At 34.8% G+C, this 16259-nt stretch overlaps 1 protein-coding gene across 1 annotated transcript; it reads right to left on the bottom strand.

Moving 5' to 3' along the window:
• Positions 1–2799: 2799 nt before the first annotated feature.
• LOC120636047 (staphylococcal nuclease domain-containing protein 1) lies at positions 2800–15481 on the bottom strand. The gene is made up of 10 exons (XM_039907315.1): positions 15315–15481; positions 14870–14991; positions 11058–11361; positions 10389–10559; positions 10037–10262; positions 9229–9445; positions 8579–8782; positions 6621–7602; positions 5195–5434; positions 2800–4408 (listed from the first exon to the last, which is right to left on the bottom strand). The coding sequence occupies exons 1-10, from the start codon at positions 15357–15359 to the stop codon at positions 4235–4237; spliced, it is 2685 nt and encodes an 894-aa protein (XP_039763249.1). The 5' UTR covers positions 15360–15481; the 3' UTR covers positions 2800–4234.
• Positions 15482–16259: the final 778 nt, after the last annotated feature.

Genomic DNA, 16259 nt, shown 5'->3' with positions numbered 1-16259 from the left:
TAATTACATAATTTTAACTATATAATTTTTTTTAACTATATATTTTTTTTTATGTAAACGCAGTGTTGGTGTAGACCCCCTACAAGGTGGATGTATAACATCAACCAAATCGCAGGGAGCCGCTGGACTCAAGCATTATAAGACGTTATTTGATACTCCCTACAAACCACCTTTATCCAGCAGTGGAAGTCTTTTGGTTCACATGATGACAATGAAGAGATTGAAGTGTATCCACAAGGTAGCTGGTAAGACATCTTGTAAGTAATACACAAACACTAACTTCATTGTCAGGCCTGATATTTCCTTAATGGTGTTATTTCTCTCTTTCTTGATTCTTCATTTTATTTTTATTTATTTTTTTATCCTGTCATCAGTCCTTGATTATGCAGATGTATTCTTTGATATTTTAACCATTTTATGATAATTTCCCATTGGATAAAACAAGTGGGTTTCTTTATGGCTCTTTTGTTAAAAGTTGGCACTGTTATTACACCAGGATTTTGAAAAATTAACAGTAAATAATGTATAAAATACTAAGATAGAATCCTGACATACATTCAAAATTCATTTATTTCAAGTAGGCCTAATTAATAAGCACTTTTGAAACGTCAAGTCAGTCTGTAGTGATTCTACCACCGGTTCAGAAGGCAGATTCCACTGAGAAGAGCCGGCAAGAAACACGGCAGATTACTCTTTTCCAAAATCATTTTAAAGTTCCACAATCTTTAGAATTTTCCTGTTTTGTGAGAGATTAGGCCTACTTCCAAGCAGCCTTTTGTTAAGGAATTCATCAATCGTGTAGTAACCACGATTTGTTAAATGTGTTTTAATATATTGTTTAAACTTAGGTAAAGTAGATCTAATATTACCTTTGGTATCATGTTATAAAAGCATCCCCACAAAGGATTTCTATACTTTTCTCAGACTATCAGATATCACTAATTTATTTCCGTTTCTAGTTAGTCTTTGGTTGCGTGTATTTTGTTGTCAGATTTCATTATTTTCTCTTTTACATAAAAAGATTTTGCTTGGACACAAACCTTTTTAAATATTTTAGAGAAAGTTTTTACGCGTTCCAGGAAAGTTTGCATCTTATTATACTATTTTTCCTTATACAGCATAGAGCCTATCCCTACTTTTGTATATGCCTACTGTAGCCCAATCACTAAACTTAAATTTTGAATTGATATTCGCCTTCCCTAACTAAAAAAAGATTCCACCTGTAAGGTAAAATTTTAGTAAGGTAATAAAGGGGTGTGGTAACAGCACTTTAATTTTACTTAGCAAGCCTTTGTGCCAAACAAAAGGTATGGTACATACAACAGTGTATGTCCAGGATAGTGGAGGAACAATATTGTTTTTGTTAAACTGTCTTATTATTATTATTATTATTCAACGTCACATTGCAAGCTAAAATGTGTCCATATTGTCACGGTTATACTTTTCTTTGAGTGTTCGATTTTTACTGTCTCAATAAAAATGATAATTATTTTATCTTAGATTTTTAATAACTATACCATCGAATGTTGAGTCTTCTGTATTGAATGTATGTCCAATCAATTGATTCTCCCTAGCCAAAGATATGAGATGTTTTTACACTTCTGTATCCCTCAATTTGATGCTTATTGGAGATTTCTATTGACAATTTTGTATGTAAATGCAGACTTTCCAGCTCTTTCCAGAGTTTATGTGAGTTTATTGTGATATCTTCTATTCCATATAGGTGGTGGCTTAGGAGTCTTTTTTCCTTATTTTTACTTCCATGTTCCGTTTGGTCTACAGTATTTGTTTGCAGTATCAATACTTTCTAGAGGTGAGGCCGGTGGTATCTTTCTGTTTGGATATCTCACACTGGGCACTCTTGGCCAAGAAGGGTGTTTAGTACTTTCTTTATGGTCACCTGGTTGTTGAGTATTATAGGAATCATGAACGTTATAGTGTTGATCATAGATGGATTTGGCGCAGTAAAACTTCTAACTGATTAACTCCTAGATCCTTGTAATAAGAAAATTCGTTGGAAAACTATTCGCACCTACTTTGTTTCCAGTAAAATTACCGGCAGCGGGAGCCTTGTAACTCACTCCTGAGGCGTCATCGGTAACATTTTTTACACTCCATCCCGGGTACCGGAGAGCGCAGAGGTTTAGTCGGGTCGCACAACATCGTATTCTCGTTATCTGACTTTTCCATGTTACGAAAAGGGGGTTGGGAGTTATACTTTTGGCACTTTTCCAAGGTAATAAAGCTGCATTTTTTGTTTTTAGGTGATTGAGAGCAGTAGCCAGGTACAGGTTATTCAGGCGCCGCCTGGGACTTGGCATTGCAGTTCATTTAGCACCACCCATGGGACACGTGAAGGTGGGCCTCAGGATAAGGTGGTAGACGTTACGGACGTGAAGTGACTTGGAAAATACCAATTTCCAAGTGTGTGACAGAACTGCGGGTAAAAAGATTAGACATGGTCTATAAATTTGTACCGTTTTAGTATTCGATACCTATGCAAAAATATTTCGTAGTTCAACATAAACAAAAATGAGACTAAAAGTAGAAATGCGCCGCCAAGCTGACGTCTGGTTGGCGGATTGCATCTAAATGGGGCGTCCAATACTTCAAAATATTAATATCAAATTTTAGTAATCTTATGATACCTGGAAAAATGACATTCCTCAGTAACTTTTTTTTTCATTAGACTTCAAAAAAGGTTTTACATTCCAGAACAGGGCTATTCCAGTAGCTGGTACTCTGAAATCTAATGATTAATTTCTTTAGCCAAAAAGCGATTGAAAAAAAACAAAGAAATTAATTCCTAAAATATTTATTTTTATACATACTGAGTTCAATATCATTAACAATAATTAATGCACCGTGTGGTACTCTTGAGACGAATATATCTTTTTAATAAGTTCAAAAAACATCTCTGGAAGTAAAGGTAGGCCTACAAAACAATACGTTCGTAAGTACGATAAACAATACGGACCAATTTTACTGTAAATAAAATGTTAAAATAAAAAATAACGTTAAAAAATTCAATTATACACTCACGACTTCGCTTTAAAATTATTACATCAGGTAAAACACACTTGGCTAATATTACACAGTCAAATTCATAATGCATAGATTTTAATTGCATTTTAAAATAGAAATTCAAAGTGTTCAATCTAATAAGAATATAGACAGAGATCGAACTATAACAACATGTAAACATCAAAAGCCAGTTTATCTATCACGACATACAAGTGATCAAAATGTAGACATATCATTAAGAATATGTTATCGTTAATAATAAAATGTAAATAAATAATGATGTAACATTTATCTATTCATTTATTTCCATTCGGTATTTTTATACCATAATAATTAGTCATTTCATAAATTAAATATAGACAAGTCGAATTGTCTCTATCATATAAGTCTATGTATAATTCACTATTTTATTATATTAATAATTCAGTTTATCTTAGTGAAATATAAAAATATGTAGACACATCTAAAGTGATTAATGTATTAGAGGTACAAATATGCCATCATTTGGCAATACAATAATTGATGTTTCGTACCAGAGCTCAAGTTTATATTATGCAGTCAGAGACCAATAAGAAGAATACCTACACGATCGCACGTCCAAAGAGAACACTACGTAGTATTGCGGTCAACAGCTTTCTCATATAATATAATATATATAATCTATATAGATAACTACTAATTTGAAACATTAAAAATGGATATCATAATTATTTTGTGAAGCCAGACACTGCATTCACGAAAAATAGCCATCATGTGGCACTCTATAGATACATTAATAAATTGTTAAGTTCCGTGCCAGAGAAGAGTTTATATTATGCACTTGAAAACTAATAGATTACCCACACACATTCGACACACAGTTCACAGAGAATACTTTGTAGAGAGGCTCCTTCCTCTCATCTAATATAATATATATTTATCTATATAGATATTCTAACATTTACATTTAAAATGGATATCATATTTATTTTGTAAAGACAGAAATTTTTTTTGGGAAGGCAGTCCGAAAGATTATAGTAATAGAAACACACATATCAATAGTTCAATCGTCGTCCGGATCCGATCTGCCGGGTACGTATGCCTGCTCGCTGCCTTACAAAAAGTCGTACAAGATGGTGTAGATGATTGTCTCGACGTGCGGGGAGGTGCACGTGGCGCAGTGCAGCTTGTGCGTTGGCGAGGCGGTGGCATCGTACCAGGGAAGCTGGCGCTAGCGACGCGCTCCGAACTCCACCGCATCGTCGTCGGTGATGTCTCCGTGCTGCCACAAGTTGAGGCGCGAGCTCTTGGCGTGCTCCTGCGCCGCACGGTACTCCGCCGCCAGCGGGATCAGACGGTGCTCGCGGGTGCTCTCCATCAGCACCAGGCCCTCCTTCACCAGGTTCTGTCCACAAGTGTTACCATTATAGCACGCATAAGGGATATTTTACATTTTTTTTTTTTTTTCCACTACAACCCTTTTACAATCTCACCTGCTGTTAAATACAGTCTAAGATGATGATGGGATAACCCAGAGGTTCCCAACCTTAAAGTCAGCAGCACACTTCAAGTAAATAAATTTTAACAAAGAATTAAGAAAAATATAACTACCCTAATAATGGGATGGCTGAGCTTGGTAATCTCCACAATTTTCCACAGTGTGGGGTCAAGCCCTGAAACTGCTGCACAAAAGACATATCAAAAATTAACTAAACTAATCTGTTGTATATAATAGTTATATTACACTCTTGCCTCTACTTCTACGCGGCATCGTACAGGAACGCTGAATTGCTTAGCGGCAAGTCTTTGTCGGTAGGTGGTAACTAGCAACGGCCGAAGCCCTCCACCAGAGGTACGACAATCATGCCTGTTAGAAATCTATGATGAGGTTGGAAGTTGGAGTACACTTGCCTTCAAAATGTTTATTCACGATTAAGGTAAGCCTTGTGGGTACTCAAGTTATACGTACAGGAAACACAGTTCCACATCTCAGTGAATAAAAAACGTATAAAAAAATGTATTTTGTGCTATTTCAACTGATAGTTTGAAAATACTTACAAATAAACTGTTCCTACGTGAGCCTTTTAAAACAAAAACCAACGCGGACAAAGTCGCGACAACTGCTAGTCGTAAGATAAAAACAATATTTCAGCGATAGGTGAACTAAGTGAACAAACATTAACTAAGTTACCTTCCCAATGTCGGTGTTGGTGGTGGGATCAACCAGGGTGACACAAGACGGAACCCCGCGCACCTCCACGTTGAGCAGTAGCTTCTTGTTGAGCGTGTCCATGGAGAAGGCCCGCACGGCCTCTTGCCGGTCGTCGGGGTCCACAGCGAACTTGACGCACACCAGCGCGTACTCGGTGGCGTAAGGCGGCTCTGTCTCAGTGCCGGACGGTAGGATAGCCAGTCGGGTTGGACTCAACACCTAAACATTTTCATACATTAACAATGGTATTTATTCTACTCCAGTCTTTGTGTTTCTCTCTTATTCGTCCTTTATATTTCTAACTGTGTAAATATAAGAGTTTAAATAAATACTTACGTGAGCTTATAGAGCCCTATTACAGTATTAAGGATTATCTAGATAATATAAACCTTGTGTTTGAAGGATTGCTCTAACCAGGTTTTTTAAATATCAATGCAAGATGGTGATAGCAAAACGATCACCCGGCTAACTTTATTGCAGCAGGATTCTTAAATCAGGGCGCGTTTAGTTATCTCCATTATTTAACTACGTACGAATCAAAAGTGCCATCTATAGCCCTATTTGAATAAAGAAGTATTTGACTTGACTTTTTGTGACCGTGCTTGTGACAGTTACCGACGCAGGACTCATATTCACTGCTGGAAAGCGACAAAATGTTTGTCTCACAGTTTTCTCTAATTGCAGAGCATTGGCTAGCAGGTGTAAAAAAATTGAAATAGAATACATGTTAAATTTAATGGGGATAAACTTTGTCTATTGCCAATTGCCATGCTAATACAAAAGTATATTTTATCCCTTGTCAGTGGAAATAAAATTAGTGTATGGTGTTGGTTTCATTTTCATAATAAGGAATAGCCTTCCACTGAAGTGCATTTGCATTAAGAAAATAGTAGACTTTGTTTTTCAGAAACAATCGGGAAGATAAAAATTAAAGTCAGTGTGACCATTAGTAACGTTAATGAAATTGTTGAGTTCTTTGCATGATTTTTATTTAATTTACCTGCACTTAATTTTAAACATGAGGATCATTTCATCGCTGGAAAAGAAGATTAATTTACGTTTTGGGCAAAAAATTTTAGAATCTAACTCTATAATAACAAATACTATTGAAGAATCGATTTTTATCAACTGAATATAATTTTCTAGTATATAACTGGTATTCCACTATGACACCTTTACCTTGCAGCTGTATACTGCTAAAATATTTTCTCAACGCAAATGAACTTCAGTACTATTCTGTGAAGTAATTCTGTGCTATGTCAACTATTACGTACAATTTTTTCTTGGGTTCTACCAAGAGAAGTAGTATAGAATTCTTACTTTACAACTATTGCCAAGATATATTTCTTTATAAATAGGCCACTAATGAACAAAATTTGAAAATAGCCGATTATGATCAACTAACCTCTCTATTGCCATAGTCGATATAAAATACTTGAACCATTTTATCGTCAGTAATCTTTTCAACCCTTGCTCTGTACCACTGTTCATCTGCGGTAAAGCGGGCAGCGCAAATTTGTCCCTTTCTTGGCACATAGGAGCCTGGTAGAGGAGCATTGGTGATGAATTCTTGATGAATTTTGTCCATTAATGCCTCTAGTTTGTTACCCAACTCGATGTTCTGGGCGAAGAAAGTGCCATCAGATGTTATTTCAGTAATTATTACTTTTGCGTACTTCACAATGCGATCTTGAACCGAGGCATTGCGTTCCTTTTCTATCTCTTTATCCACTTCTACATAATCTTTCCATATGCCAATGCGTTTTTTAATGGCATTTTCTTCTGCGTTCTTAATCGCGCGTGCAAATTCAGATGTTTCAGCTGTGTGATGCATCGAAGCCAGCCCAAGGTCAATGAGTGAAATAGATAGATTCTCATTTTCAATCCAAAGCCAGCCGATGAAATTGCCAGCCTTGTCCATTTCTTCGATCGATACAATAACGTCGCGTTGGAGACACTTTTCCTTTGTGAATTGCAGAGCTTCCTCACCGAAAGGTTCAGCCTGTTGCATGGCGCCGCCGCCGCCTATCGCAGGACGAGATCCCCTCGGGCAGTTGATACCAGCCAACAGGAAGGTCACAAGCACTGACTCCTTCGGAATGTACAGTCGCATACGCGACCCGCTGGCGATAAACTCCACAACAGCCTCTGTCTTTTGAGCACGCTTCAAAAAGGGGAAGAACTTTCTCGCCTTTGCAGAATCTCCACTCGTGTCCTGAATGCGATGAGTGGGTATGTCTTTTTTGGCGTGAACCCCGATGGACGCTTTTTGAGCTTTCAGTTCAGCTTCGAGCAACTTGTCATAGTGAGCACTCCTCTGATCATTGTCGTTGCGGTACCTCACCACTGTTGCATAGCCTTTGGCTACTAAAGCTTCAGCAATGTTACTGTAAAAGAAATGATATATTTATTTAGTGTTAAGTGAAATAATGCATTTATTAGACTCATCGTCAATGAATTTTCAAACGGGTGATACAAGGAAGGCAATAAAATGCTTCAGGCATATTGCTTTGAGGCATAAGGAAATAATATGCTTGAGGAATAATTTTTTTGAAACCTGGTCCTCATCCACTAACTGTGCGCCTCATAAAAAGGCTCAGAGTAATTCAGAGGGCGATGGAAAGAGATATGTTAGGAGTATCTCTACGTGATTCATTCAGAAATGAGGAAATCTGAAGAAGAACGCCAGTTACCAACATAGTTCAACGAATCGCGAAGCTGAGGTGGCTATGGGCGGGGCACATAGCTCGGAGAACCAATGGACGTTGGTCGACCCACGACCCACCACCCACCACCAGTAACGCAGCGTTAGTAGACCCCCCAATGAGGTTGACATAAGACATAAAGCTAGTCGCTGGAAACAAGCGGCCCAGGATCGTCGATTTTGGAACGCCCTACAATAGACCTATGTCCAGCAGTGGACGTCAGTAGTCAATCAGTTAAAGTAATGATCATGATGATCACTATACTATCATGCTTTACAATAATCTCACCAGATGATAATCTCAGAATGCCTAATACCTGTAATGGGACGCATTTGCCCAGAAGATAACTATTCATTCTTCCTTTTAATGAACAATCTGGGAAAGTTTTTTTAAATCAGGATATGCACTTGTATAATTATAATAGAAAGGCAAACAAAGAGAGGCACAGATTCTGTGGCTAGGGTAAATATATACTGCGGATATTAGATCTTTGCTCTTAAATACATAAATTGAAGTAGAGTGCCTGAAATAAAATAGATACAAGAGTTTTATGGCACCTTTGTATGGTATTTGGAGAAATTGAGACAAAATGATAATATTAAGAGCCTTCCGAGACTTTATCTTCACAATTCAAATAAACTATGAAACCATAACTTACATTCCACCAGCGATAACTGTGCAGCATGTCTTTTCTGGGAAATTGTCCTTTGCAGGCTGGATGTAATCAACAATCACTAAAATCTTTTTGCCAATAACCTTCTTGCGAATGAATTCCCTCGCTTCGTACATCCAGGGTATGTCATACAGGGGTTTGAATCCTTTTGGCCTGGGGGACTGTTTGCCTTCTTCATCGGGGCTGTTCCTAGAAACATTTTATAAATTACAAAAAAGTGAACGGGCAACTAGAGAATAGAGAAAACTGGCAAACATGTCAAAAAAAAAAGAGTGTGTGTACTTATGTACACGCGTTAGAAGTTATACTTCTTTGGCGTATGGAAAAAATTTAGCCAAAATTCAGTAGTGATTAACGATAAATATTAAAATTAAACAAAAATATTTTATTTAAATAAGGTTTTATTAACGTAATAATATTTATTTATTCACACTGTTTGTACTGTTACGAAACACGTGTTCTAAATATAAAAATACTAGAATATACAACTTAGTTATCGATTTTCATGCCACCAAGAACTAACTTTACGATGTAGAATGCAGGTGTCGGTACGCATCGTAAAAATTCATAATTTTTCTCCATCACTCCAAAAGAAGTATAACTTCAAAAAATTGTAATAATTTGAATTTGCTTACTTCTCGCGTGGTGGCCTAATACTAGCCAGGAAAATTTTCTTCTGCACATTGTTAGGCATCTTTACCACAAGGGCGTCACCATTGACAACCTCGAGCACAGTGGCTGAAAACTCTTTGTCTTTAGCAGCGATGACGGGCGCATTGCTTACATAATTCGTCCAGATTCGGAGTTTGCTTTCCTTTGCTGTGCGCTCAGCTGCCCTCAATGCAGATGCTCCTATAATCATAAAAAAAAAAGATGAAGGAGTTATAATAATAATAATTTTTGTTTCAGGCATCGAGGCTCATAAAAATAATCATTTTTCTATATAACTATAAAAATAATGTATTAATGAGTGTAATTTAAAAAAGAAATTATTGCATTTAATAGCAGTATGTTCATTTACACTGCGGGGGTGGAACATTTGTTTTTTTATTAACAATAGGCCAGCTCTTGAAAACAATCATGCCTGTTAGAAAAAAATAAAATAAATAAATAAAAGATGAGGTCTAGGTTGGAGTATGCTTGCTAAGACAAAGAAAACAACATCCTAACAAAGATGTCCCAAATGGGCAGAACAGCAGGCTGTGCATTACTTTCTTATATCTCTGCCCTTAATAATGGAGAACACCCTCTTATTTGTTAAGTGGGTTACAGATGACTACTTATGGCTAGGACAACATGGGATTACTAGTGTGGAGGACGTTCTTATAAGGTATCCCAAGATATAATAAAAGATACTATTGATACGGGTAAAGAGCAATGAAATATATTGCCAATTTTTCAAGTGATTTTAATCTAAACAAAGAAACGACTGCAAATGCTTACCAGATTTCATGACAGCAAGAGACCAATCTACGCATCGCGCGAAGCCTTGCCTAACTAACGCTTCGGCAATATTTCCTTGTGGATGAAGAATGGTTCCTACAAAGTTGTTATTGTTCACCGACTCCAGGACCACTTCAACTTCTTTTTGGAGCAGTTTGGACTCTAGGAAAAAACGTGCCTCTTCCGCATAGGGCTCTGATTCACCATCTTGTTTTACAGCAGGGCACTATATAAAAACAGACATTAAATTCAAAGGGGTTACAAGAAAACCACATTTGATAGACCATTTTGTATTTAGAAGACAATAATGAGTATTTGTAGCAAAGTGATATATATTTTTAAGGTTACTTACTCTGATTCCTGAGAGCATCAATGTGATAGGTGTAAAGTCATTCAACAAGCAAATTCTCACTGTGGATCCATCTCTGACATACTCAATAGTAGCTTTCACAGGTTGTCCATTGAATTTGTTCACAAATGCTTTTGGGTTGTCAACAGTCCATTTAATGTCTCGCACATGGTTCTAAACAAATATGTTCAATATTATATTTTATGTTAATAAGGTCTTTAAACTATGAATTCAACATAAATAAGTATATTTATGTTATATTAAATAAATTGTTGTTATTCAAACAAGACAGATATATGTTAAAAATAAAAAAGGAGTCATTGAAACTAATGATTAAATGATTTCTAATAAATATAATAATATTATCAAAACTAATTTATTCAATTGCTTCTTTTCATTCTTTCAATCAATTACTTTCGATAACAGAAGTCATTATCAATTATCATGATTACAGAAGTAACTATGTATTATTATTTAGTAATATGAGGCACCACACCAACATATGACCCGATACATTCAATTGTTTAACATCATTGATCAGCATTTTGATCCATGTCAACATAATACATATTTTTAAGACTCTGCATCAATGACATTCAAATTACTATGAAAGAAAATTCAAAACTTACTGTAATTCAAGCTAACATTAATGAAAATAATTATACATAATACCTGAAGGTCAGATCCCCAAATGCCCTTGCCTTGCGATTTTGCCACTTCTTCAATTTCTACAAGCCTTTTCAATTGAGGTATGTTTCGTCCCCCTTCCCTAACCTTCACAAGTCCTTCAGCCAACAGAGCCTCTGTCATGTTTTCATCTTTGAGAGGATCCTTTCCTGCCCATAAAGAACCATACTCTCTGGTAGCAGAGTTAGGTGGTTTTTCAGCTGTGAAGACCACTTCCTTGCCTACAAGCTTCTTCCTGAGGAACTCACGGGCTTCCCAAGCAAATGGTTCATCTTTTGTTTCCGTGTCACTGCAACAGTCATCCAAATATAGAGTCTAATAACTTCAAAATATATAAGGTTGTAAGAATGTATTAACTGAAAACTAAATTCAGTTTTAAAGGACTCTTATTTTTGCGATATCCTAGCTTATTTATTTTTAAAAGTAAACAACAAAAATACCAATATTAAAAGAATTAGTATAAAATAAATTTCAAATGTTCTGATAGTTCTGATAGTGGAATGTTCTGATAGTTATAAATGTCCAGTTTGTCAGTTCAGTTGTCTGACTAACATTAAGAATTTATACTGTTGATTAAAAAAGTAGTAGTTAAAAAAAATAGTTAAAAAATAAAAATAAGAGAGAAAAGATAATGATCAAATACTGCTCTATTTCGAAGTCTTAGATAAGTTTTATTTTGGGCATAAAGAGACTTGCTTTACAAAATGAACAAAATATCAAAAAAATAAATTGAAATTGCAGCAGATTCATAACATCTAATAAAATTGTAAATTTGTGAAAAAAAAAATTTCGCTTTTGCCAAGCCTTGCGCTGTAGCCATATTGTAATACGCAATTGACATTATTAAATTATTAAGTAAGAACTGAACTAAAATATTCAGACAATTTCTTTGTAAAAGTTACAGAGATTTATATATTTTATAAGTATTATGACAAATTAATATTCAATAAAAAAAACTTAAAAACCAAAGATAAAGTAAATGTAAAAAAAAAATTGGAACAATTAAACTCAGTTAACAATACATTATACCAAAATATATTATACCAACCAAAATATTTATTTAAAAAAACAAAATAAAAATCACAATTTAATGCTCAAACATTTCATCTACTCAATTAATAGTATAGTACCTAAATATTAGGCAAATAATATTGCACTGCTCATCCTTACCACCTTAGCTAAGTCGGGTAGGCCTTATATGAAGGCTCAGAGTTACTCAGCGGGCAATGGAGAGAGCTATGTTGGGAGTATCTCTACATAATCAAATTAGAAATGAGGAGATCCATAACAGAACCAAAGTTAACGACATCGCTCAGCGAGTCGCAAAGCTGAAGGGCGGGGCACATAGCTCTGAGAACCGATGGATGGTGGGTTTCCAATGGCGACCACGCACAGGTAAACCTAAAGTGGGTAGGCCCGCAATGAGGCGGACAGACAACATCAAACAAGTCGCTGGATCGTGGATTTTGGAACTTCCTTTACCCTACCTCTAACAAAAGACCTATGTCCAGCAGTGGACTTCAATCAGTTGAAGTGGTGATGATGATGATGATATGACAAAGTCTAACCATACTAAGAAATTTTTCAGAAAATTGAACCACATCATTTCTAGTTGTGCTAATTAATTTCACTTGCTCGGATAAACAAAATATTTGACTAAAGTGGATTATTAGTAGAAGCTGTTATAACAGCTGGGATATAATACATGAAGTTATTTTAAGTTATTATACATAATTAAACATTGTTACTGGAACTTATACTCTAATTTGTGGAGTAGTCTCGAAATCTCCTTTTAAGCATAATCAAGATAATGGCTTATATCAATTTGCAGTAATTAGTTTAATAAACAGGACTGTGAACTCACACTATAAATTAAAATTCAATATTTAATAGGATAATCCAAATAGGATGAACTGTAGGATTTAATAGTAATTATTGCCAATACTGGTTTTTGTTATAGCTTAATGGAAAAATGTGATTGCATTTATTTTTTCATTGACAAAGCTTCTAACTATTCTGATAATTACCCTGAAAACTCCTACCCAAAGAGTTACAAGAGAGACAGAAAGTTTATCAATAACTTTGGAATCTGATGTGGAAATACAAATTGTGCTTGTACATAACGGGGCTTGTTATTATTGAAAACTATGTAACACATAGTTTTTGGATAATATTTTATCTCTAAATTTCACATAATTTATTCCTTCAAATTTATAAGAAATAAAGTTTATTAGAATTTCCACATCAGATTTAATCTAAGATCAAACTTTAATAATAAATTGCTTACCTCCGAAATAGGTTGTATGGCCTTAAATTTAACGGTAGCATGAAGCATAAAAAGCATGGGGTCAAATGTTGTATTTATAAAGAATAAAACTAACTAGCCTATTAGCATATGCATAAGGGAAGCTTGCTATGCACATATTCCTTTCAGTACATTTCTTTCAACAAAAGAGCAAGAAAGCCAAGCCAGTTACAAAGTTTGGTTTTGGTTTATGCTTATACCCAAAATCACATTGGTTTATTTGGGCTTTATTCCAAATTCGAAAATGAATGCATCTTCATCAGCATGTTTTGGTTATACTGCACAGTTTAATTGTGTGGTAAAGCTTCCGAGGGCCTTTTTCTGACCACCTAGCCGTCCAGACTCATACAACCCCACATATGTGCATAGCATGCCACCCTAGACTACTTGTGTGTTAATTGCTAAAACCAAACACGCAAATAGTGAATAAAAGTGATGTAAACTATTACAATAGACAGAAAATTAACATTTCAAAAAATAGCACTATCTGTTTTGCAATGTTTGATGTGAGGGATAGCAATACTTTTAATATTATCAATATAGTTTAATTTAGAGATGTATGTACACCAGAATTGGCATCATTGTCATACTCGTCTACTTAGACAGTTTGATATTATCATACTTGTTAACATAACAATATACTAGTAATCTCCCGCTTGTAAGAGCTTTCATCTAACATTTTGAAGATTTTAGCTTTAGAATTCATCTTAACTGTAAATAAAAATAGATACTAAATTGTATCTTATCCTTCAGTACATTAATAAGTTCCATTACAGTTGAAAGGCAATACAATAATTGCGTAGGATTTATTTATTATACTTGCTGAACATTATACAACAACTATTGTCATTTAGTGTCACCCAATGCTTTTAAATTGTAGTTATATGCATCTTTATTTCCCTGTTTTAATATATTATATATTAAACAAGTTTCTTGTAGTTATTTAATATTCAAATTGAAATTTATATGCTTTTAGCTGAATTTAAAATAATGGTTAAACATCCTAACCTTTTAGCATAATTGGTACAATCATTGTACAGCATAAATGCTTTGTATTTGAGACATTATAGTTAAGTCTCCTATTACAAAACTATTTTAGAATTATGTTGTTATCATAAACTCATTTAAGGCAGTTGCAAACTGCTGACAAAAATAGGTGCAAAGTATGAAATTCATAAATAATTTGATCATTTTACCAAATATGGGTCAGTAAAAAACACTAGCTAAACTCTAGTTTTGCAGTTGCTAGATATTGGTGCTAATTTGCTCATACACAAATCAAGATTTAAACCAAAATTACAGGTTTTCCACATTTCAACACTGAAAATTGTGATATAGGGGAAACTAAATTTAGAGCTATCAATTTGGTGTCAGTTAGAATATGTGTAGCAACAAATTAGAACTATTATAAATACAAAACACAACTTCGCTTTTTTCGCCGATTTTAACACTGGATAGAGTTAATATAAGGTTAAATATGAATTTCACTCACTTGTTTGCGGTCCTTTGCCGCGCTAGTTTCGGCGCAGTGATGCCCGACAAAGCGATGACTTTTTCTGGCGGCGGACCCCCCTGTGGTTGTTTTCTTATCACGACTGTGTCTCCAGACAACACCTACAAGCATTCGATGCTAAATTAGCCACACTTCAATTCATATCGCAAGCTTTTTCTATCAAAAACTCGAAAATTTCTTAGTGTCAGTTTTATTGATTTTATCTCACTCGCATAAAAATACGCGTAGTTATTCTATAACATAAGAAAATACTAAACATTTCTGATATGTTCACATTTCTAACTTGAAATCTAGGCAAAAATCGATCAATGTTATGTTGGAAATCAAGAACGCGGTGCCAACAGGGCACCATCGTGCACGAGGTAAAAGGAGAAAAGCTTAGGCCTATTTGTGTGTAAAGAAAATAATAATTATATTGGATTACCTGCTTCACTATCCCAGTTTTATAGGCTGGTGCTGGTGCACTCATTTTTAAATCAAAATATTACCTAGTTAACGTGATCGATGATTAACGACATAAAATTACTGATTTCGATTTTCGTCAGAGGAACGACTAGAACAGCAAGGTTGGCAGTTGTCAGTGGTACTTGGCGAAACGTGGCGGACTAACCAGTGTTCCCAGTATTGAAAAACAAAAGAAGATGTCGATTTAAAATCGAATAATCGCAATCGAAAGAAACCGATTAGTTTGAATTTGGATCTTACATTCTTGTTTGAGATTTTAATATTCATAATTCGTATAACATAGCAAAGAACAATAAATAATTTAAAATTCAAGAACTAAATACTTAATTAGTATGGTACAATTTACTATATAAAATTTTATTTTGTCAATAATAATAAAGTTTTAATTTTAGATGAGAAAATCGTCATATAACAATGAAAAATACCTGCAAGTACTTCAAAAAATTGTTACTTAGTAGAGTCTACCATTTGGACGGCTCATCCCAATAACACCAATTAAATGATATTCCCCTTTTATTCAGTCTGATCTAGATTTCCGAGGAAACAAAAATACGTACTGGATAGAATATTGTGGAATTCATTAGACCTAATAACAGAGGGCGCGGAGCAGTATACGGTATAAACAACTAAGTAAAAATAACTTTCTTTACATTTAATTTTTTTTCATCGTTAAAATGCAACGAATTTATATCTTCGAAAAATAGCCGTAGTGTTCCGAGATGCAACGATTATTCTACACGCACCATACAAAAAGTTGTTGGCCAAGATAAAAAAATATAATACGATGCGTTAATTATTTTTCATTCTCATAACAATAATTATGCCTAAATTGTAGATTCAATCGCATACCAAGGGCAAGAAGATCCTTCGATTTGAATCGAGTTGAAAATAATTTATGTTTTTT

Source organism: Pararge aegeria, chromosome Z (genome assembly GCF_905163445.1).
Source record: "Pararge aegeria chromosome Z, ilParAegt1.1, whole genome shotgun sequence".
Lineage (NCBI taxonomy): Eukaryota > Metazoa > Arthropoda > Insecta > Lepidoptera > Nymphalidae > Pararge > Pararge aegeria.
The sequence above is the reverse complement of the archived record's forward strand: the minus strand, read 5'-3'. Positions and strand labels throughout refer to the sequence as shown.